General features: G+C 31.7%; 1 protein-coding gene across 1 annotated transcript in view; it reads left to right on the forward strand.

Annotated features, from left to right (window-relative positions):
- Positions 1-17,814, forward strand: part of LOC129223051 (uncharacterized) — a 114,605-nt gene extending 96,791 nt beyond the window's left edge. Inside the window, exons 3-8 of the mRNA XM_054857615.1 lie at positions 19-207; positions 1,679-1,916; positions 3,590-3,783; positions 4,220-4,482; positions 13,514-13,803; positions 17,567-17,814. Of these exons, the coding sequence (XP_054713590.1) occupies positions 19-207; positions 1,679-1,916; positions 3,590-3,783; positions 4,220-4,482; positions 13,514-13,780 (1,151 nt within the window). The 3' untranslated portion in view covers positions 13,781-13,803; positions 17,567-17,814. The remainder of the gene's footprint in view (positions 1-18; positions 208-1,678; positions 1,917-3,589; positions 3,784-4,219; positions 4,483-13,513; positions 13,804-17,566) is intronic.
- Positions 17,815-24,582: the final 6,768 nt, after the last annotated feature.

Here is a 24,582-nt window from a genome sequence, read left to right on the forward strand (position 1 = left end):
ATTTTAGTTTCATTCCAGCTCACTGTCCGAGGACCACTTTTATCCCTCCACCGTCCCTGATGTTCGACAATAATCGGCGAGGCCATCGCAGCAAATCTGCCTTTCGGGACACCTGTTCCTTGCCTCAGGAATCTTCAACTTCATTATCTGTAGAAAGTACGGCGGCAATGCTTTTACCTGAGGAATATAATGACAGCGACATGGATTGTAAGTTATCGTTAAAAACGTAATATAACTTAAGTGCAAGTGTAGGTGCATATGCCATGATTAATAACTTTTCGGTTAAGAAATAATTGATGTGGCAAATAGAAGTTTAGAAATAACAAGTAAAAGATTTTTTTTTGTCCACATTTGGGCAAAATGGCAACGATGCAAATGTCGAAAAAAAATTTTTTTTCTCACCTAAAGTGCTTATAACAATTTCTCCTGGTTATTTAATCGCCGCCGTTATTTTTACTGTAGGTAGAAAATGTTTTAAACTGTATTTCTTTTCCAATGTTTCGAATAAAATTCAAATTGAAACGATACGATAATCATTTTTAATTTGAAAGATCCATTTATCGGTTAAAATTAAATTTCAAATTAAAAAAAAACTATTCATCGTTTATTCGTCATAAGCCTTCACACCACTAACCTAGACAAATTGAGAATATTTCAAAAAAATTGGTCTTGTAGTCTCCTAATTTACAAAGGACATACAAATTTGAAGTTTGCTTCATTCATATAAAAATGAAATTCAAAATCTTTGCTATAATGAAGTTGAAACTGTTTATAGAACGTTAAAATCAAAGATATATGAACAAAATAGTTCATGTAAAAATAAATAATTTTTAGTGTGGAGTCACTAATTACACTATTAATAACAAAAAGAAGAATCCTAACAATTTACACGAACTATCATTCTTGAATGAAAGCACTATATATTGTGAGTTGTCCTGTCCCCCCCCCCAAGTGTATGCATATTCTGGTGGAGTTCAGAATTAATATAAATAGTGGTGTTATTTAATCAAGTTGAGATAATTTTAATCATTCAAGTAATAAGATGTATTTTTCGAAAAGTATTTTAAGAGTTCAGTCTGTACGACTTATTTTTTACCTTACAAACTTACGCAAGTTAACTGATTATTTAATTGGCTACTGTTCGTTTATTTTGTGTTTATTTTATTGAACATCTTTTGTGCAGCTAACGGTACTTAAATTTAAAAGGAAATATAATTAATATAAATTTGTTATGCTTGTACTTAAAACAAATCAAAGAACACTTATTCCACATTTATGCTTTAAAAGTGGTTTTTAGGTAGCAGTTACAATCGATTTTTTAATATGAATTGAATGAAGTCCAACAAGTTTGAAATAAAACAGCTACGATAATTGAATAAGTTAATAAACTGTAACTTTAAAAAAAATAGTGTTATATAATCGCATAGGAATTATTACTTTACATTAAAAATGTCTACCAGTAATTTATTTGAAACGCTGCTTTACAACTCAAAACTTAACTTTGTGTCTAAACTAAAATTACGAACGATAAAGTTAGCTTTTAATGTTTATCTCCTTCTAACATGAAACTATTTTTAAATATTTAAATTTGTCTTATGATACATTTTTATGTTCCTAAGATATTTATGGTGGCTTGTAAGTGCAAGATACCTTAAGTATTTCGTTGTAAATATTGCAGTGTCTTTTGCACGTGATATCTTCCAAGTTTCTGTTAATCCGACGGAAGATTCGCAGCGACTGGGCATGAACGGTGATTTGCAGCTGGCGGTTTTCAGCCACGGCATTGGTTTAGCGAAACCAGGAATGGCCTCCTGTTTTGTAGTTTGGCCTGTGGCATACATACGTCAGTATCTACATGAATCTACGGGTAGCACTGGAAGAACAAAAACAACTATCGTATCATTAGAAGTTGGCAGGTAAGCCAATCCGCCTTTTTTTTTTTCAATTAAATTTATTTATTTTTATTTTTTCATACCCTAAAAAGAATGATCAGTGATTTTTCAAAGATGGCAATGTGAAGCTTTGTGTAGCATTGTAAAATATTTATTAAGTTTTATACAGAGACTAATATTCTTATTTGCTTTTTCACATAGTTTCAGTAATACATGAACATGTAACTGTATTTAATGGGCCCACAAAAAAGAGCAAATTATTATTTTTACAAATACTATTATCAAAAGTATTTCTTTTTTTATGTATAAATTCAGGGTTGTCCTCTTTTGTCCAACCCGGAAAAAATCGCCGGAAAAACCGTTCCGGACAAAATGTCATTTTGTCCATTTTGTTCTCTTTTTCGGTAAACTGAAAGTTTTTAGTTAAAAGTTTTAAGTTTGAAAATATTAAATAATTGTACAGATTCTTCCTATTGAAGTAAACTCTTAATATAACAATGCCATATATAAATATGTATATAAACAATTGATTGAAAAATATTTTAAAGTGAAAATTAAAAAAAAGTTTGATCAGTTGAAGTTTATGTAAGTGTATATGAATCATATAAGAGTTAATAAGTTATTATGCATGTATAGCATTTATGAAAACAAACACATCAGCTGTACATTTTAAAATATGTATCTGTGATGTGGAGGTTTATTGCCCGCAATAAATGCATTTATAAAATTCAAAAGTATAAATAAAAAGTTTTTCAAGGTTGCAGTCTCAAACATTAAAAATCATATTAAAAAAAAAGGGAAAAATTACTTGATATTAATAAAGGAAATGTTGACATGAAGTGAAATCTGTTCCTGTAATACAAATACAAGTGTGATAATCAGCAACAAGCTCTGAACCCAGCTAGGCTGTTCCAAGTCAATTTATTAGTCTCCAATGAAGATTGATGACCATTTTAAACCCTCTTGCTCATTAGTCTCTTCCTTTACACTATTCTGAGTACCCAAAACCCTACTAAAGAAGTAATTTGTATGACATTAACTTATCCATAAAAACATGCAGAGTACATAAATATTTTACTATGGGGTGACATCAATAAAAACTAGAAAAACATAACAGTAAAATGTTTTTAGTCCATAAATTTTCGTTTTGTATGTATGTCTCCAAGTATTTCTTTTGACTTTTCAATTGAGTTTAATTTCTGCTATTGTTATATATATATTAGTGTAATCACGCCCAACAGCTTATTCACATTGTTGAATTTTATTACTTTTCAGTAAATTATGATCTAAAAGTAGTTTCACTAATGTGTGATTAAAATTGTTTTTGGAATTTATTAAATTCTAAAGTTAGCAATCATTATTTTTTAATTAAATAATATTTTATTATATCATAACAATAAATTTATGTATGAATAATCAGTTGATTTTTCATTTCGTCCATTTTGTCCATTTCGTCCAAATTTGTCCATTTTGTCCAATTTCTTCAGGCGTCTCGGACTTTTTACAAAAAGTGGACAAAATAGCAACCCTGCATCAGTTGAGGTACTTATTTTTTTTTTTGGCAAAAGTTTAGGTTTTAATAATTTAGAAGTGCGAAAAATTATCTTTTTTATGTTTACCGGACGATTAAAATAAAACTTCAATGCAATTTCAAACGCGTTGCTTTCTTCAGATATTGTTTTTTGCATTATTTCCAGGAGGTCAGCAACAGGTGAAGGAGTGTTTCAATTTAGAACACAAAGAGGGGCGGAAATAATTCGAGAGCTGAAATCTATAGTGGAGCTATGGGCGGCTCGCAAAGCAGTTCTTGCAATCCAGCAATCATCGGCAAAACACGAATTTTCAAAGTCGTCTCCTAAACATGGTAGAGGGCACTCTTGGACTTTTTCTGGTAAACTAATTTTGGTTATACTTATTTAAAATAAAAAAATAATAATTTTTTCTTTAAATTATTAGAGTGTTAAAAGATATCAGCTGATCTTAGTTCTTGAATTAGAAGAAAACAAAATGTACTATTTATATGTTTATACGTAAACGAAGGGGTATAATTGAACTTTGGGAAGCATAAACAACAACTGATGTAGAAAAATTGTTATTATCTAATTGGGAATATATGATATTATGTACAGTGTTTTTACATTTTAGACCAAAATAGTTATGATGTGCTCTCTATAGATCATACTTTATGTAAATATAAAAAAAAGTTGTAGTCAAGCATTTTTGCAGAAGTTTGAAGCATAAATTCTCGCACACATACAAAAGTGCATGAACTCTATATGTTTATACTATGTAAAAGTACTTAAATAAAAACTTGTTTCTCTTTTCAGGTCGCTCAGCCCCCTGTACTCCAAGTCTTGCTATCCCCCACACTTGGCATAAACCAAAGTCTAGTCCAACTCCTAACAAAAAGAGCATCACGGAAGCAACTATGCGTCCGAATAGTTGCCCTGAGCATATGAAACCGCTGAAGCAGCACGAAATGCCGATCGCTGAGCAGCCAGTTAACTATATCGTCCCTTGCTTTGAAGAATCTCCACCATCTGAGAAAATAGATGAGTCGAAAAGCCCAACTGTACATAACAAAAAGACGGTAAATTTTAAGTATACAGGTGTTCCGGTTTAACCAGCAAGACCTCTATTTTCGCAACTGTTAGTCGTAGATGCATACTTCCTGTTGCAATTATAGTAAAAATCAGATGCAGAGTTAAGCTACTGAAAGTTTGAAGTGAAAAAAAAAAAAAATGTGTCAAAAAATTTAGCTTATCATACGGACTATAGGTCTTCTAACCTATGTTTAGGGAAATAATCTCCTTTGAAAAATAATTCCAACACAAAAAGTTTGCCATTAGTACGACCAATATTTACTGAGATTTGAAACACAGCGTTTGGTGACTTACACCATTTTACACTCCACGTCATTAACACTTTTTGGAGGTAAATATAGCCGTTAACAAGGGTTTATAAAATTATATGTGAGCAGAGAGTGCGGTTTTTCAAATTCTTCGAGGTTTTGTAGTGTATATTTAGTATCATGGCATAACATTTGCATTTTATTTTTGAATAGCAATGAAAAATATGAATACTTATTTTCTTACTCTACAACATGTCATTCTTCTAAAAGTGCGATGAGTTCCAGTATATGGTCCCTCAAAACTTAGAACTCGAATATCTCCTTGAGTTTTGGTCGCACAAAGGTCGAGTTTTTAATCTTAGTAATATTTTTCAATGTAAATTTACCCCTAAATATAAATAAGGGAACCTAAAGCACGTATAAAAAGTTAAATTTTGTATTTTTACTCATTTTTATTTTTGCTTTAAACTTTCAATGCCTAAACTCTGCATCTGATTTTGAATATTTTTGCAATTGGAAGTATGCATCTAGGACAAATCGTTGATGAAATAGAGGCCTTGCAGGTTAAAACCGAAAACACTGTATATTTTTGATTTTTAATTATTACTCTAGTTGATCTTTATTGATTTGAAATGTTTCAGTAAGTGAATGAACTGAACTGCTGGAAATGTTTACACGTTAGATATAATATTAGCTAGATATACAACGGGAAGCCAGTTAAATGGGAAAACACCATTACACCCGTGCAAGCTACGCCTTTACCTGTCTATTTGAGTTTCGCGCGTTCGATGGAAACTTCTGCACAAAAAGTTAATTTCATTGCACTTTCTAGGTTCTTTCTAACTTCGGAACGCTGCATTTACCAAGCTGTATATTCCAAAAAGGCTGAACGGTTAATATTTTTGCTACGGAGCTTTCGCTACGGGATTTTGCATCTAGTTGTACTACATCTATGGGGTATACATACTACAAATATTGGGCTTAACAAATGATTACAAAAATCAACAATATCTATTACGGATAAATTGACTTTAAATACTTAAGAATAAAGTTTTGCCTACCTTACGCGATTTGTTTTTTCATTAAACTTCAACTAATATGTCAATTATTATCTGCACTGTCCATCAAAAAATTAACCGTTTAGTTTTTTTTCCCCGGATACGCAGATTCGTAAATGTAGCTTTCCGAATTTACAAATAACCTATAAAGTGCAATGAAATCAACTATTTGGGAAAAAGTTTTCTACTTTTATCGGAAGCTTTCCGTTCTTTCACTGAAGAACGTCTATTCGTAAAAGAATCCTGAAGCGTTCTTTCTTTGCACATATTTTTCAATCGCTCAGAGTATTTTTCGTGCAGCTCGATACTTTTTTGGAAAATCTGATCAATATACAAGAAGAGGAATATAGGACAAAATGAAATGGTGAAATATTTACAATGCTTTTCATGTCACTTGTCCAATAATATTGTAACTGTGTATTAACACATGAAGTTCATTTCAGTCAAGGAAAAATTACTTCCGAAAATCAAAGAATATGATAATACAATCATTTTCAAAAATGGCACTTATTTTCTAATATTTTGCTGTAAGTCAAGAATTATTTTTGTTTTTATAAAATGATAAAGTGCGTGTTATTAACATTTTAAGTATTATTTGAGGCCTACGAATATTCAGTGCATTATTTATTTGTTTAATCTTAAGTTTATTTGTATTTTAAATGCTTTGTACACTAAATCAGGTGCATGCGGGCAAAGTTGACTGGACAAAGTAAAATAGTTTATTTCATTTATTATTTCAATCTTTTATCAAATCACTTGCATATTCGTTTATAAATTACTACATTCACATATCTTTGTTTGATATTTCCCTTATTTATTTATTCATTCACCATTTTACTCAATTATTTATCTTTTGGGTCATTCCATAGAAATGTCAACCTCAACCTCAGAAATGTTTTTTGCACAAAGCCTTATTGTGACCTATCATTTCATTCAGCATACTTTCTAGTACATAAATCTAGTAACAGTTTGCAAAAATTTCATTCGGTGTTTTTCTTCTGGCTCTAAACGTGCGAGGTTGTAGAAAAGGCTTAGCATGTGCAAAAAACATGCGGCTACGTTTTCTTGCGTAATGCAAAATGTTTTGCAAATTTTTAAAAGAACTATGTTTATTCTAAATGATTAGATGTTGGCCCAATAAAATTCACTGTTATTTTTTCATACATAATAAGATAAGTATTTTAATTAGTTTGGTTATTTCACTGAAAATATTTACGCTACGTTAGTCACGAAAAAGTACTATTTTCTGCTTAAAAACTGAACCAGATGATTGAACCAAACAGCACTTTTTATTTTCTTACATCTATGTCATATCTACTTAAAAAGTGCAAAATATGTATTTCAGTATCAGTAGATAAAAAATACTTAGTGTGATTAACGTAACATTTGAGCTGTGACTAACGTAACGTTTTAAAAATGACTGCTAATAATTAAAACTTATTTAATTTAATGTACATTTTCATGAACAATTTTGAATATGCCGGCATTTTATATTGATTAAAAATATAAAGTGTGAAAAATACCAGTAAAATTACATTATATAGACCTTTTGTTTACTTAGAAAAATACCTTTTTTAAAGTCTTTATAAAGATACTTCCAATTTAAAGAATTATTAAAAAAGAAAAAAGGTGAGTAAAGCTAATTGAGTGCTTTGCTGAAGGTGCATTCAACACAAGAATCCAAGCTTAAGAATTAAGTTAATAGAAATACAGTCTTAGCAAAGGAGAATGTCTCTATTTTTTAGAAAATACATGTCCACCTATTATTAAAATGAAATAATGGATGCTCGTTGGAAAACATTTGAAGATGTTACATGATACAGTGACAATAAGCGCTGTTGCGATACATTTCAGGAAATGCAAGAATGATCACTTAGAAATTCAAACATTTGCAGTGATATCTATAACTAAAATGCATTCTGCAAAAACGTTCGAATATTTTTTTTTCAACATTACATTTTAATTCAAAAGCATGCACAATACGTTCGATGAATCAGTAAACCTTAAAAAATAATATGCCATTGAAAAGTACTACGGATAACTAGCATATCGGCAGAATACTAGAATTCGGTGAAACTCTCAATTTGCATAAAGTTAATTTTTTAAAAGAGATATTTAGGATTTAATTAGCCCAAGAATGATGTTATTCAGTTTGTAAAAGCAGTTTTTTTTTATTTGTTTATTTTTTTCGCACATTCAAATTGAGTTAACTGAACTGAATCCTTCCATTCAATTTCTTACCCTATTATAGAAAAAAAAATAAAGAAAGAACCATAATGCAACACAAAGAAGGTTCCCATAAAGTATAAAAGTAGAATAAGAGCAAGAAATTAATTATAAAAAGGTGTTTATATGCATTCATTGTTTGCTATTCGATGGTTACGTTAGTCACGTTACGTTAGTCACACACAGTTTTTCATAAAAGTACCATTAAGGGCCAAAAAAGATTCATCTGTAACAAATCTGTAGTACATTTTTAAAAATAGATTGTTTACCTCTCACAAATATATCGGCCAATTTTAAATATCTGCTTAAGTTTCAGAAAAATTTGCCTCGTAACATAAGCATTGTTGCTCAGGCTTGCAAAAATGTTACGTTAGTCACAATGCCTTTTTTGGTGAAAAAACACCTGCCAGCGCTTATTTTGCTTCAAATTCTTGGTAGAAATTAAAAATAGTCACTTTGTACATTTTAAATCTGCATATTAAACCAAAACACATTCATTTTTACTCCCGGTGTAAGTAAAAAGAGTTTGAAAATCAGCTGCGAATGTTACGTTAGTCACTATGGAATGACCCTTTTCTCATATATTAACTTATTTAATTGTTTATTTATTCTCGTATTGTTTTCTTTCTTTTTCATTTATTCTTTAATTATTTTATTTACTCATTTATCTGATCAAAAATATCTTTATAATCGAATAGAAAATATGTCATTATAAATATATTTTATTTTTCACTTTTTCCCATGAAAAAAAAAAAGAAATAAAAATTTTTCACCTTTTTTGGAAGCAGACGATTATTGACAAAAATGAAAAATAATGTTTCAATGCAAGTGTTATTATAAAATAGTATATTATTCTATCTTTATGTACCGTAAATTTCAAAACAAACTTCCAACATGTTCGTTTTAAAAAAAACTAAGTTATCTAAACTCACTCTTTCACTTTGCTCGCCATTTTCCTTCATATTAAATATGCATGACATATCAGTGTTGTTATAAATTTTGCAAAACTACGTTTATGTTTTGCACTTAACTCTAATTAAAGATAGGTGTAAGCATTTAGTTTGTAAACTCGCCGACTCATATGAATTTTACCAAAAGAAAAGAAAATGTTGGGAATTCAGATTAATTACATTACTGCCGCTCTTTATCTCTTTTTACATTAGCGTAATTGTAATTCACACTGAATTCATTTAAGATAGGGTCCGTTGAGGTAGGTTGAAACTAAACTTTATTGTTTCAATTTTATTGATATAAAGTTGCAACATTAAAGCTATAACTCCCTTTCTTTTGGGTGATTTGTGAGATAAAATTGTGTACATTGTGACCAAGACTGCATTTTCTCACTGGGTACAGAAAATACGACTTTGACTTTCTTACGGAATGAAATCAAAACTACACTGACTGCATTTAAACCTGAGACAAAGGGGTTAATAAAAATAGATTTGATTCCCAAGGTTAATGTAGGTAGGTAATCTCTAAATATAAAAACAGTTTTGACAATTTAAAAGATTCAAACCAACAATGCTCAATATGTGGTCCACATGTCAGATGCGACCCACAGAATCCTCTAAAAGCAATTTAACGTCATTTAAAAAGGGAAATAACACAAGACAGAAAAATATGCGCTTTTATGAAAATTTCACACGATTTTTTTTTAACAACATTTAATCTTGCAAACAAAATTGGAATAATGTTAAAAATACGTTTTACCCCTATTTACCCAGGATACAGCATGCATGAAGTAAATAGGAACATTTAAATTGCACATCAAAAGTTGCAGGGCGAAGAGAAATCCGTAACTAAATGCTTTCCGTTATCTTCGATATGACAAGTAAAACTAGTTAAAATATGTTACTTCACATTTTTTAATCTGCTGGAGATGAAAATGTAAGAGCATTAAACATCAAAATACATTTTTTAGTGTCATTTTCAAACAATGATGACACCATTGCTTGGAAACTCGTGGAATTGGCAGAATATCTTTTCAATCTCTCCTAGCCCTTAGCTATCAACAGCCTTGATTCAAAAAACGACACAGTTGTAGGAATAAAGTTGAATTCAACATACCCCATGTTTCCTTTTACCAACTGGAACTAGTTAATACATTTTCCCAATGAGAAGTAGCAGCAACGGGTCAAAGATTATCGAAAGGGAAATTAGTTTGTGCGCTAAATTATTATGAAAATCATTTAAATATTAGTGCACCTCAGAGCCAGTTTACAGTGCTGGCCAAATTATTAGACTAAAGAGTTTTTTTTTTGTTTTTCGTACACTATTTGTATTAAAATACTATTTATTTTACTGTTAAAGTACAGTACATAGTGTACACTGATTATTACGTTATTTTAGAATAATTTAATGTTTGCAGGTGGCAGCACTGTCTGCTTTGTTTATGTTCTTTGTTTATCTACCTACCAGGAACATAACCTCAATCAGCTTAAACAGTTCACTAGTTCTTTTTATTAGTGCGTTCTGTTATATTTAAAGTTAGTTTTAGGTAATTAGTGAACTAATTACTTTAGGTAATTAAGTGATTAGTTATGTGTATGTGAGTATATATAATAGTGAGTATAAACACTTTTTTACCTCCTTTTTTAAAAAGTTAAGAAATGGTGTAAACCTTGTGAAAAGTATGGCAAAAAGACCTAAAATGCTCAGCAACAACACTAAATATTAGATTATTCTTTCACTGTTCGTTAATGTGTGTATAGTTATGTAATCGATAAAGAATTTGCTTTTAAAGCAGTTTTAGTCTAATAATTTGGCCAGCAGTGTAGTGTAAGCCAAAAATTGCGATTTCCCGTTTAGTACCCATTGTATCTAGAATCCTATTCCACATCGCGCTATATGAACGTAATTAAAAAAAAAAAATCCTTTGTTATTATTTACCAGTGTTAAAACAGCACACATTAAATCCTTTACATGTACCGAATAATAGTTTTCCCTCTGTCCTGTAAAGTTGCGAAAATGTGACCTACGTTAGTCTGGCTCTGAGGTACAGAATTTTACTTAAAATATTTATTTTTACCGAAAGTTAAATTGTGTTCAATGATTGAAACGTGAAATATTAATCAGATGCTGTCAGGTATAAGTGAATGAAAAAAAAACTGGGATTTTCTTAATATCTTATAATGATACAAGTTTTCCTCCGCAATGCATTTTAACATGTTTAATATATTATTACACTTGCAAGTTAGGTATTTATTTTTATATGTTTTTCCTGTCAATTATACAAGGCGTTTGTATTAAAATGTTAAAATTTTTATGATCGAAGGGATTTATGTCAAAGTTAGAGGCTTGCGTTAAAAAAGTAAAAGAAACGAAGTTAGAAAGTTAGCAATTAGTTTGTCGTTAAAGAAATTTTGACATTTTTCATGTTTATAAAAATTGCTGTAGGATCAACGTTCGCTCTGTATGCTTAAGTCCACAATTTTGACAGAATTAATCTCGTTTTTATTTTTTCATTGGAAAAATAAGTAGCCGTGAACTTTCTTAATTAAGTTTTGCTTTGTACATGCCAGAACTACACTGCAAATTAAGTAAAACAAGTAAGCGGTTATGAACTGCGGAATGAATAATAAATATACTTCCTTTTTTAATTTTTTCATATAATAATATATTGTCATGTATAGATATTTCATTTTATTGTAGTAAGGCCTTAAAAATAGCGGCTTGCAACCTGAGAAGCGTTTACCATAAAAAGGTAACAGTCAAGTCTTACTACGAAAAACAGAAAGAGAGTTTGAAAACTGAAAAAAATATAACTAAAAAAGCATTAAAAAAAAAGTTGATGTTTTATTTATCAAATTGTATTAACATCTTGGTACACCCACACACCCCATATATATATATATATATATATATATATATATATATATATATATATAATCTGTGTGCGTGTGTGTGCTGTGCACTAGGGGACTCCGCCCCCTGCTCGTTGACACTCACAAACCCCTGAAGATTGCTTCATAATCTTATTTGAGTCGCACGGATTTAAATCGTCAATTAGAAATAATCTTACAAAACACGCGTTACGAGTTCCACTCGGAACAGAAAACACCTCTTTCACGGGTTTTAAACTAACTTGTACTAACTTGCAGAGCTAAGGATTTAATAAGCTCCCAAGCATTGCAAAACGGCAGTTTTGTACGTTTTAAAAATCGCTTGTATATTGTCGTTGAAAATAATCTTTTCGAACGATATAGAATGTTGAAGGGTGTTGGAAATTTCTCGTCCATTGATTCACACTTGGGTAGGGTTACTTGTGAGCTGAAACGTTACGCTCCACAACTCTAGGTTTAAGTTAGTCCAAAATAAGATCAATGCAATGCAATAGTAGTAAAATTCACTTACGTGTGAAATCCATTTTTTATTAATCAACTGTATTTACCGATATCGAACGGTTACTACAGCACGAAACTTTAGCTCAATGGGGTCGTTTCTAATATTTTAAAAGTTTTTTTTTTCTTTTTTCTGAAAGAACATGGTTAAAAACATAGGATCTACACATTTTTTAAATAATTTGTTTAAGTTTAATATTTTTAAAAAATTACTTAAATCGGTGATATTTTATTGTTTACATTTCTTGGCGATGACATCACAAATGATGAAATGCCATTCTGTGTTGCCATTTACAGAGCAAAAGATTTAATTCGCATCTTTACTCACGCGTATTGGCAGCGATATGGTTGATAGCAAGTGTAGAGGGCAATTTTTATTCGCTTCTTTATTATCATAACGTGGAAACGCGGTACAAATATGCGCCAAAAAGTATCATTTGTGACGTCATCTAGACCACGCCTTGTTTGAAAATCGGACATTTTAAAAAAATAATTAAAAAATAACTGTTGGGAAAATGAAAGAATTTTCTGGGTCCATATTATTTTTATTTTGCTTATTCTATCAATTTCACTGACTAAAAGTACTACTTTTGACTGAAGGAAACAACCCCATTCATGTATTGATTCAAGAATATTTCAAATGTTTCTATACTGTCTAGGTTTTTTCCTATACTAATACAGTAAAACCTGTAAAGTTGACCATCCTTGTAAGTTGACCACCTGTCTAAGCTGACCGCTATTCTCAGGCACATAATTAGATCTATATCATATAATTCAACCTCTATAAGTTGACTACCTGTTTAAGTTGTCCACGAAAGTAGTGCAACGCACGTGGTCAACTTACACAGGTTTCACTGTATTAATAACCTATGAAAAATGTTTTTTTTCCCCCAATTCAAAAAAAAGGGGGGGCAAGCCCCATGAAGGAATGAAAGGAAAATTTCTATGTTTTTGTATAACAAACCGCATTAAAAGATAAAAAATAAAATTTTAGCAGCATTTTATCTTTTAAAAAATATAATAACAAGTGAAGTTCTAGTTTTAGACCATTTAACAGGACACGTGTATCAAAATGTTTTTTGCATGATTCTAGCGCTCAAGCATTATGTCTATTATTTCTTTGTTTATTTTTTACTGTCTACACAGGTGACTGCAGATGTCGGAAAAGATGGTTGCGTCAGGACAAAGCATACTCGAATCATCATGGGAGCGTGTTCCATTCCAGAAGTTCGATCTGTGAGGGTGGAAGCTTGCTCGGGGGACAGTAGCGATGAGTGCTGCTATATCGAAGTAGACTCTCCAAAAGCAGAGCCCCTCAAGTCAACACCAGTTGCTAGTCCAGCGAAAAGTTCCAACTGTGGCCATGAGCCAGAAGGTAAAGGAAAGATGTTCAAGAAGTGCGTCGTACTTTGAGAAGGTGCACTGTCCACAATAAGGTTATTTTTAAATTGGTAGCTAATGCATATTTTGCGCGAAAATGTGGGACATTGAACTTTTAGGATACTTGTAGGTCAATTTCAGAATTCGGTGTGCCTTTATTTAAAAAGAAATGGAAAACTACAGAAGAAAACACAAATTTAAAGAAACTCCGGCAGTGATTGCCGATATCATGCCGAGATGAATTACTCCATTCAGAAACATAAAAGTTAAAAAAAAAAAAACATTTTCTAAATGACATAAGAAACCCAAAAAATGGAAAATAATTCCAACTACTAAGTTTTGTTAGTCTCAAAAGCAGAATCAAGAGGGATAAATTTAAAATTCTTTTAAATGCCTTCTTTACGTACTAAAATGAAATATAAATATTTTATTTGTCAACAAATAGAAATTAGCGTAAAATAAAAATTTTGCATCATTTAAATTTCTCTTCTTGTCGACCAACAACGAAATGGTTCCAATCACTTAAATAAGGGCTTAGAGTTGAATCTGCTCTGCTTGCTGAAAAAGGTTATGACTCTAATTCTATTAGATGGACTGGATAGTAATGTCATTTTTTTCAAACAAATAAATCTTTTGAAGTTTTTACTTTGAGTAGAATTACACCCTTTCATATCATGTTTCTTTTTTTTTTTTTTTTGGATTTTTTTTCTAACTAACCCTTTTCCTTTTATACATTTTTGAAAATGGTCACTTTATGTGCATGAGAAGCAATGCCTTCTTTACTTTAAAAAGCAATGATGAAAGCATAGAGAAAGATAAATGTTTTTTTTTTTTTTTTTTTTTTTTGTTTTGTTTTTGTAGGAGGAGAATCTGAAGTTGAAATAAAACCGTTAAAATGTTTATTTAGAAATCGGAATTAATTGAAACATAATTGAAAATAGGGCATTATAATGCTTCAATTTATTTTGAGATTATTTGACCGTTGCGTCAGATTGCATGAACGATGTGTTTAGGCAATAAGTCCTTTTTCGAAAATTAGCCGTTCGTCAAATGTTTTTTTTTTTTTTTTTTTGAGCAATCACGATTGCTTATTGCTTTCATTTGACTGTTTTTGGCGTTCCTATGATTTTATTTTCCCACCGCCACCCTCTGCCAGCACCACCACCGGCCGGCCTCACGATGCTGCTCCTCTAGCGAAAACGGTCTCCAGGTTGCGTCAATATCACACGAATACATACATGTCAATATACACTTACACGCATACATACACACACCTACAACACATACATACACCCACACACACAAACACATACACACACGCACCTACAACACATACATACACCCACACACACAAACACATACACACACGCACCTACAACACACACACATAAACACATAAACACACGCATACATACAGACACCTACACATACACACACACTCACACCTACACATACACACAATTACCCAAACACTCATGCCTGCACACACACACAAACACACATGCCTACACACACATACACATACCCCCCACACACAAACAAACATACCCCTTCTCCCCCACGCACACAAATCACATGCCTACATACACACACACACACACGTGATTGCGAAAAACATAATTTGAATTCAAGATGTCAAAATTCAAATTATTTTTTTTTTTTTTTTTTGCAGTTTTATTTGAATGAGTCTTCTGTCAGTTGCAGTGCAAACACTCCTGGATTAATATTTAAACAACGATTGCATAAAATTATCTGTCGGAAAAAAAAAAAAAAAAAAAAACGCTACTTTTTACTTTTTTACAGCAAACATTGCAAATATTTTTCTATGTTTTACTATAGCTAAAAGTTATCCGCGTGTAAAATATTTTTTCACAGTTTGTTTTTCGTTTGTGTATTCACATTTGAACCTTAGATTTTTTACGAGAAAATTAAAAATAAAAAAAATTATGGAGTTTATACTGCATATTGGTACCAGTCCGGCATACCTCAAAAAAATCTTTAAATGATCTTGGCCTTGCTCCAGAAGAAGTACTCTCGAGCTCTATTAAGAGTCTTCAAGACACCAAAACGTCCTCCAGTGGAGCTATTATGTAGTTCTTTTTGAGAGCATAAGAAATTTTTGATCAGAGGAGCAATAAATGTCACCTAGTTGCTTTACCATCGTCTGATTCCCTTTTTCGGCACAGGACGCTGTGTTCTGAACTGCATAAAATTTCAAATGATCATCTATGACGGTACAGTCCAGTCCCGACCTACGCGAGGGATGTGTTCCAAGAGTCCTCGCGTAAGTTGAAATTTTGCGTTGTGGAAAAATATATGCATACAAATTTTTTAAAGCATACCAAATGCTTTTAGGCACTTATAAACAACCCTAAAACTGCTCTAAAGCATTCCTTAACCATTACAGTTTCTTCCTTAAAGAACTGAACTTTTACTGTATTCAAAAAATAAAAAAAATTGTTATTCAACATGAAATACTTAAGATGCACAAAATGAATGACCAATGGGAATAAAATATATAAAATAAAACAACACGGTACCACTGCATGCTGTAAAATTAAAATGATGCACAAAATAGTACTGTACAGTAGATACAGTAGCAATATTTACGAGTTAAAAAATGAGGATACTAGTGATGATTTATGCTCCAAGATCAGATCGTTCTTATCTAATATACTCGTATTTTTAAATACGCTTCACCTTTCATTTAAAACGTTCCAATTTGTGGCTACATCTCCTCTACCTGAACTTTTTATTAATACAAAATGCAAGATCGCACGTAGCTTCCATTTTCATGATTTTTACTTTGCTAGACTGCTCTGCAAGCTTTAATATTGAAACTAAGTTCTAAACTTTTACGGACATCTTTTTGTTTTGACTTTTAATGGTATATATGAAAGATTCACTCATACTTATTGTCACGCTACCTTCGACGTTTTGTAATTGTTTAAGCATATCGAGAATCTTAGCCTTTTAAATTTTTTTATCAGAAACTTTCTTTTTCTTCACATTTTCAAACTTCAGATGAAGGTGACGCTAAAGTGCCATTATGGTTATTTGATGCACTGGACTAGTTTGGCGTGGGAACTTTGGCTGTCAGTGATGCTCAAAGGGACGTAAAAACATTCACGAAATCAATACTTAGTACCCAGTAACGAAGCTGATACTTCCTTGTAAAAAAATCATGTTGTGGGGGAAAAATTCGCGTTAGCTCCAAAATTCGTTACTCGTGAAAAATTCGCGTTATAGCCATTTCGCGTAAGTCGGATCGCGTTGTAGTGGGAGCCGACTGTATATAGTTTTGTTCTGGACTTTATTTTTTTTAAACCCCGTAATTTTCTAAACACTTTGGTCTACTTAGCAACTTCTCCTCAACCAAATGCGATACCGTGGCTACATTGAATGATATTCTAAATGTAAAGTAGATGTGTCGATTTTAAAACCCTCTTTCAACGGGGAAATCAGTGGCATTTCCCATCGTTTTCCCATTTTTCAGAAAAAAAAATAAATAAATATAACAAGCACACAATTCAGGGAGTCAATCAGCATTATAAATAGAAAAATAAAATTTAAGACAAACAGAGTAATTAAAAAACACACCAAAACAAGCCAAATGAACTTGATTCACATTTTCTCTTTAGCGAAAAAAATAAAAATAAAATTGAAAAATGAGTAACTGAACTGTATTCTTTTAAAAACATCTTTTAAAAGTATCTAGTTCCTATTTCAAAAGTTTTTCTTTATCATGAATGTCATTTGAATCTATTTCATTTACATCTATTGGTCTTTCATTTCTAAGATATGATTCTTTATTTTCAGCTTATCTTCAAGTTTTGCCAACGTAACCCATTGCAGTTCATCGATGGGACATCAAGAGTCAATTTGTATGGAATACAGAAATAATTCATTTGTAGATTAATGTATTTTTGCGATTTATTTCACCATGAAAGTTTGTTCTAAAACTTTTTGCTAATATTTATTCAAATTACATGCTTGTATTGATGAAAACATTTTCAAGCATTATCTTCTTTACAATTCTCAGATACTATTTTTCAAAAATTACTATCTTTTTCTCAGCATCAAAAATTTTTGTTTAAATTTGAAAATATATTGAACTCATTCATGTGAATTAATTTGAATGTTTCGTGTTTTTATCTGTTGGATGATTTTTTAAAAATATAATTCACTTATTTGTTGCGTAAACATAACATTTTTAAGCAATATGTTTTTTAACTAATATTCCTTAATTTGTTTTTGATTTTAAAGTTTATTTAAAATTCCAAAATGTATTTTTCTTACTTACTTGTGATATTTTTAGATATATTTTCAACACTGGGTTTTTGGAGCAGTTTTTTTTTTTAATTAATTTTCTTCAGGTATAAAAATATCTGATTAAAACCAATTATTGAGTAATCAATCAATATAACTTTTTAACCGGTTTAGGAAAGTTTTTGAATAATGTTTACAGTAATGACAATAAATAAGAACTATAATTAAGTACATTCTTTGATGATATTAAATACATGAATTACATTTTTTTGCATTAAATCAGTAGTCTTCAATTGTTAGTAATTCCAATTATTATTGACTTTTGAAAAGTTCCATTCTAGCTTTATTTATATATTTATTTATTTATTTATTTATTGTTCTACTTTACCGTGTAAGAGTTGATGTTTTTATAAAGAAAATTTTAATTTTCGAAAGTACTTGAAACATTTCATAGGCTCATCATGAATTTGAAACATCTCATAGATCTTTATTGAATCTCAAATATATTCATGGTTACGTATCTATGAACAAATAATTGATAGCTAACGAGCATTTCAAAACAGAAGAAATGTTTAAATAAAACTATTTTTCTGCTTCTTAAAACGACGGCTGACTGCAAGAAAATGATTCAGCAGCAGCCGATGTCTGATAAACAATGGTGCTCAACTATGTTTTCTTAATCTTTATTTTTATATTTTTGAATGAGTTCCAAGGGTCTAATGCTAGAAAAATAATTTGTCTTTTTCTTGTGTTCCGAAAGTAAATATTAGATTTCATAGCATTTCTATCTTCTCTGGTATTTTCGACATCGTTTCTTACTCAGCGAGAATGTAGTATTTCTATTAATACTTAAATGTAAATAAAGTATATATGTTATTTCTTGAAGCCTTTTTTATTTCTTCAACAATTGTTTGCATTCATAAATGAAAAAATGCGTGCAACAAGCACTTCATGATGAACAAATTGAGTGAACTAGTTACTAAGATAAATATTTGTTTTTAAAACATAATACTCTCTTCCGCTAAAAACAAATTAAAACGTTTTCTTACTTAAATTATAAGTTAATGTGCTAATTTTCATTACGACATTCAACTGTAGGAGAACTAACAAATATTGCAGAGAATAAAAAAAAAAAATAATAATAATGGCAGAACTTTCATTTTTCTCATTTTTTTGAATTACTATTCTGCCGTGCTAAGCGCAAAAGTCGTATACAGTCTTGTCCCGACTTACGCGAGGGATGCGTTCCAAGACTCCTCGCATAAGTTGAAATTTCCGGTTGTGGAAAAATATATGCATATAAATTTTTTTAAGCATACCAAATACTTTAAGGCAATTATAAACACCCCTCAAACTGCTCTAAAGCATTCCTTAGCCATTACAGTTTCTTCCATAAAGAACTGAACTTTTACTGTATTTAAAAAATAAAAAACTGTTATTCAACATGAAATACTTTAGATTCACAAAATGAATGACCAATGGGAATAAAAGATATAAAATAAAACATACAATAGATACAGAAACAATATTTACGAGATAAAAAATGAGGATACTAGTGATGATTTATGCTCCAAGATCAGATCGTTATTCTTATGTAATACATTTTTAAGTACGCTTCACCTTTTATTTAAAACGTTTCAATTTGCGGCTGCATCTCCTCTACCTGATCTTTTTATTAATCCACAATGCAAGAGCGCGCATAGCTTCTATTTTTATAATTTTTACTTTGCTAGACTGCTCTGCAAGTTTCAATATTGAAACTAAGTTCTAAACTTTTACGGACATGTTTTTGTTTTGACATTTAATTGTACATATGTAAGATTTACTTATTGTCGCGCTACCTTCGACGTTTTGTTCAAGCATATCGAGAATCTTAGCCTTTTTAAATTTTTTTACCAGAAACTTTTTTTTTCTTCACATTTTCGTACTTTAGATGAAGGTGATACTAAGGTGTCATTATGGTTATTTGATGCACTAGACTAGTTTGGCGTGGGAACTTTGGCTGTCATTGATGCTTAAATGGACGTAATAACATTCACGAAATCAATATTTAGTAGCCAATAACGAAGCTAATACTTCCTTATAAAAAAAAATCATGTTGTGGGTGAAAAATTCGCGTTAGCTCAAAAATTCGTTACTCGTGAAAAATTCGCGTTATAGCCATTTCGCGTAAGTCGGATCGCGTTGTAGCGGGAGTCGACTGTATGCAGCTGACTACCAAACGGCACAACCTTGAGGGTCACGGATCTGGACGAAATTCTGGATTTAGGTCAAATCGCGTTACATATGAACCCAGGTAAAGCGGTTTGACTGCATACTAAGCCCTAGTTCGGCCGTAATGGGGGTCCAAAGTTGCTAGTTTAGCCTCAGAAAAACAATGGTTTTTCCTTTGAAATTAAACTTTTTAACCCTTTTCTTGCTATTGCGCTATCACTCAACTAAATGCGTTTACAATATAGAATAAATTCCTCCACCCGTACGTCGCACTATGAAGAGATGCGAAAGATGTTACGAGAGCAAATAATGTGCCAATGCTTCAAACTCCAAGGAAAACACTATTGCAGTTCGGGGACCAAACAAACAAATTTAGACCCTCCTTGACATCGAACTTATAGCCTATGCACCAAAAATATTTTACACGGCCTCATATCTAGTACGAATTGACAGAAATCCAGAAGTTTATCCAGATTCATGATCCTCAAGTTTTTGCCGTCTGTACCAAACTGAGTTCCAGGATTCCGGAATTGCCATGGCATTTTATTGGAGTTTGAAACTTTAACATAGCATTTGCCCTCTGTATACATTCGACGTCTCTTGTCAGTACAATGTAGCGGTGGAGGGGTGATTTTTTCCATGTTGTCAATAATTGAAAGAAAAGGGTAAAAATAAGTTCAATTTAAAATGAAAAAGCATTGCATTCGAATCAGCTAGCCATTGGACTCAGCTAGCAACATTGGATCCTAATTACAGCCAAACTAGGGCCCATGCAGTCAAACCGCTTTACCTGGGTTCATATCTAGTGCGAACTGACATAAATCCAGAATTTTATCCAGATCTATGACACTCACTGTCGTGCCGTTTTGTAGTGAGTTTAAAATGAGAAATTAAAGTTTAAAGTTTTGCACTCCATGTATTTGATTCAGGTATCACTTTTTCAGAATTAAAAAAAATATATTTCCCATTAGTAAATGATTGTAAGACTTTGTATTTAGGTGAAATATGTGGCAAAGAACCATCTGGTGACCGTATATCAATTTTAATAAAAAAGTGAAGAGACGACTTCTGTGCTCAGCACGCCACTATACAGGGTTACTAAAAAAGAATCAATCATTTTCAAAAACCGATTTGTCCAAAAGTTTTATACTTACAAATATGATTGATGAATGAAAATAGTCACAAACTATTCAAATTTTACACTTCCTCTACAAATGTTTATGTATGCCTTTTCGGTCACAAGATATTTTTTGTTCACATTCATTATTAATCAAATTTTGTAAGTATAATATTTTTGCATAAATCAACTTTTGAAAAGAATGATTTTTTTTTTTTTTGTAATAACCCTGTATTAAGAGACCCGATGCCTACAGGAATTAAATTAGTTTAATGCATTATGTAAATTTAATTGTTGTAATGTCAAGGACGGGGAAAATTCAGCTCGAACTAGTTGTGCATCAGTAAATCAATAAGTAAATAACTAAATCAATAAACTAGTTTGAACTTTGACATCTCGAATTCAAATTATGAGGTTGCAGTCACAAGTTGCGATATGACCCTAGTCATTGGATTTATGCTTTATCCAAACGGCTCTTGTCCCACGGATTCGATTTTATTAAAAACCAGACCATCTCTTTAGATACAAACATCATCCAGCACGCAAAAAAATTCTACGATAATGTCTCTCCTTTTCTACTGTGGCTTCCATGTCATCTGGCCAAAGGGTATCAAGCATGTCCCTCCTCAAAGGTGTGTGTGTGTAGCCGTATGTGCATGCGCGAGCTCTCGTGTGAGTATGTGTGTGCGTGTGTGTAGAAAATGGACGTCGCCGTTCAAATGAAGCGGATTCAGGTGAACAGTGCTGCTAGTGAGCACCTGTACAGCCCGGATCCAAAATCAAATACCAGAAACAAAAACAACAATAATATTAACAAGTGTAACACCATTAATATTAGTGATAATATTAATCATAAAAAACTCTCCTAGACGTCGTGTAAGCCCCAAAACATTAGGCGTCCATATTTGCCAGTAAGCTTTCGTTTTTCTATATCATCATTTTTTTTTCTCTGAATGTCTCAAAAAACATACATTTTAAATCTACATTTACAATCAAGTTTCAGAGGAAAAGTTCTATGTTTTTTAAATATTCCGGTTTTCAATAAAAATCATTTTGTTTGAAGTTCTACAAATATTCAAAGAAAAAATTTATACATATTAATGAAAGCATTTATATTACTTTTTTAAATTGAGTCAGTCCATGCCATAATGTGCTATTATATCCCTTATTATAATGCGCAAAAAAGTATTAAGCGACACTGTTTTGAAAACGAGTCTCCACAAAAAGTTGAAAGATTTACTTTAAATATTATTTTTTCCTAAATTCATATTTTCATTACTTCAGCTTTTCTCAAACACGTAGGAAAACGGCATACATTTCCATATCGCACGCATAAACATAAATTGTAAACTAACAAAACATAAGTAAACACAATAGCAGACATTGAATCAGCAATTTTTCCTTTTCAGAGCGACAGATAACGGAATAGAGATTTGGAGTGGTATTTCAACTGTAGCATCTTCCGTATGTTAGCAATAAATATCACCGATTGTCATCTGTTGGTGCGTAAATGCCAAAACATTTATTACAAATGCTGTTTTGTACCGAATCGTAAACTTTTACGGATAGTTTTCTTGAAAAATGTCACGAACTAATGGGAAGGTTATTTCTATCTTGTCGATAACTTTCTGTTCTTTTTCTGCGACTTTTTTACTTGTAGGATAGACAACAATAATTCAATGCATTCACCTTTCGGTGAAACATCATTATATGGATGCCTGAGTTGCCAAATCGATTAATTCCACTTTAAAAAAATAATCATTTCCGCTTTAATAGTGCTTAATCAATTGTGAAATAGCATGTGAATTAATATTAAAATTTTGGTTCAGTACATTTCTTACCATATGATGGCAGAAAATGTAACACAAGGTCCTATTTACTCCTATGGATAACACCATCTTCTTCATCACTTTTCTCCACTTTTTGTTTTATGAATAAACCGATTTGGCAAGTGAGGCATCCATATACGAGGGGGACCCAAAAATAACCGGGTTTTTGTTCTAAAATATTTATGTATTAGTTTATTCACAAAATTTCTTTTGTCTCCTTTAAAGTGATCACCTTTAGATGCAATACACTTGTTAATTATTTTTTTCCACTGTTAGAAGCTCACCTGAAACTCTCTAACTTTGACCATGTCCAGTGTCCGTTGCGAAGCAGTTTTTACAGTCTCCACATCATCAAAACTCTTCATTTTCAGATTTTTTTTCATCCTCGGGAACGGAAAAAGATCACAGGGGGCTAGGTCTGGCGAATACGGGGGTCGAAGAATGAATGGCCACCCCTGTGAGCGGTTAAGTAAAGGTTGTGTGTAGGGGAGCGTTATCATTGTGAAGGAACCATCTTTCCAATCGCCCTAGCGAACACCAACTCATTCTTATTTTTTCTAAATTTTCGTCAATCGTAAAACGACCACTCTCGTTGATTTTTTGGCAGATTTTTTCAACGTTTTCATCATTTCGAGACGTTGAAGGGCGCTCAGAGCGAGCATGATCTTCAACATTCATGCTACCGCGTTTCAAGTACCAAAACCACTCGAATACTTATGTACGGCTCATAGCATCGGTCTTGAAAGCTTGTTGAAACATTTAGTAAGCTACTCCGTTGCCGACTTTTCAAGCAGGGGAAGCAAAATTTCAAGTTTAGTTTGTTCTTTTAAATCTGCCATGTAATGATTTCGCAAGCGGAAAGAAACAGCACCTGAGAAAACCAACCCTACGATCAGACGGTATCAATTAAACTGACGCCACTTGCACAGCTGGTTTGTGAATGTCTCTACTTGGGAGCCATCTAGCTGGAGAACACTCTACTACATCTAGGATTGGCATCGCACCATTTGTCCGGTTTCCTTTGGGTCTCCCCTCGTATGTACTCAAACTAGTTTTGGGGCAGGAGATAGGAATTGAGTTTAAAAAAAAAAATCCCAAAAACTACTTTAGTAGCAACGAAAACCATTTTCGCAACACAATTCTTTTTTTAAGAAGATAAATAGGGACCGCATAAAAAATACCACATAGAAACTAACTCAAAACCTTGAAAAATAACTAGGAATTTCATCAAAGGCAAGACGCGGCAGTTATTTGTAATCTCGACAAATCTTTTATAATCTGATTTAGAAAAAAATCAAAATAACGTTTTAAAATATTTTATTTGCATAAGTATATTTATTTTATACATACAAAAACATTCGCTATTTATAATCATTATTTTTCGTAATCTCACAATGCGTGACAAT

This window comes from Uloborus diversus, chromosome 5 (genome assembly GCF_026930045.1).
Source record: "Uloborus diversus isolate 005 chromosome 5, Udiv.v.3.1, whole genome shotgun sequence".
In the NCBI taxonomy this organism is placed as follows: domain Eukaryota; kingdom Metazoa; phylum Arthropoda; class Arachnida; order Araneae; family Uloboridae; genus Uloborus; species Uloborus diversus.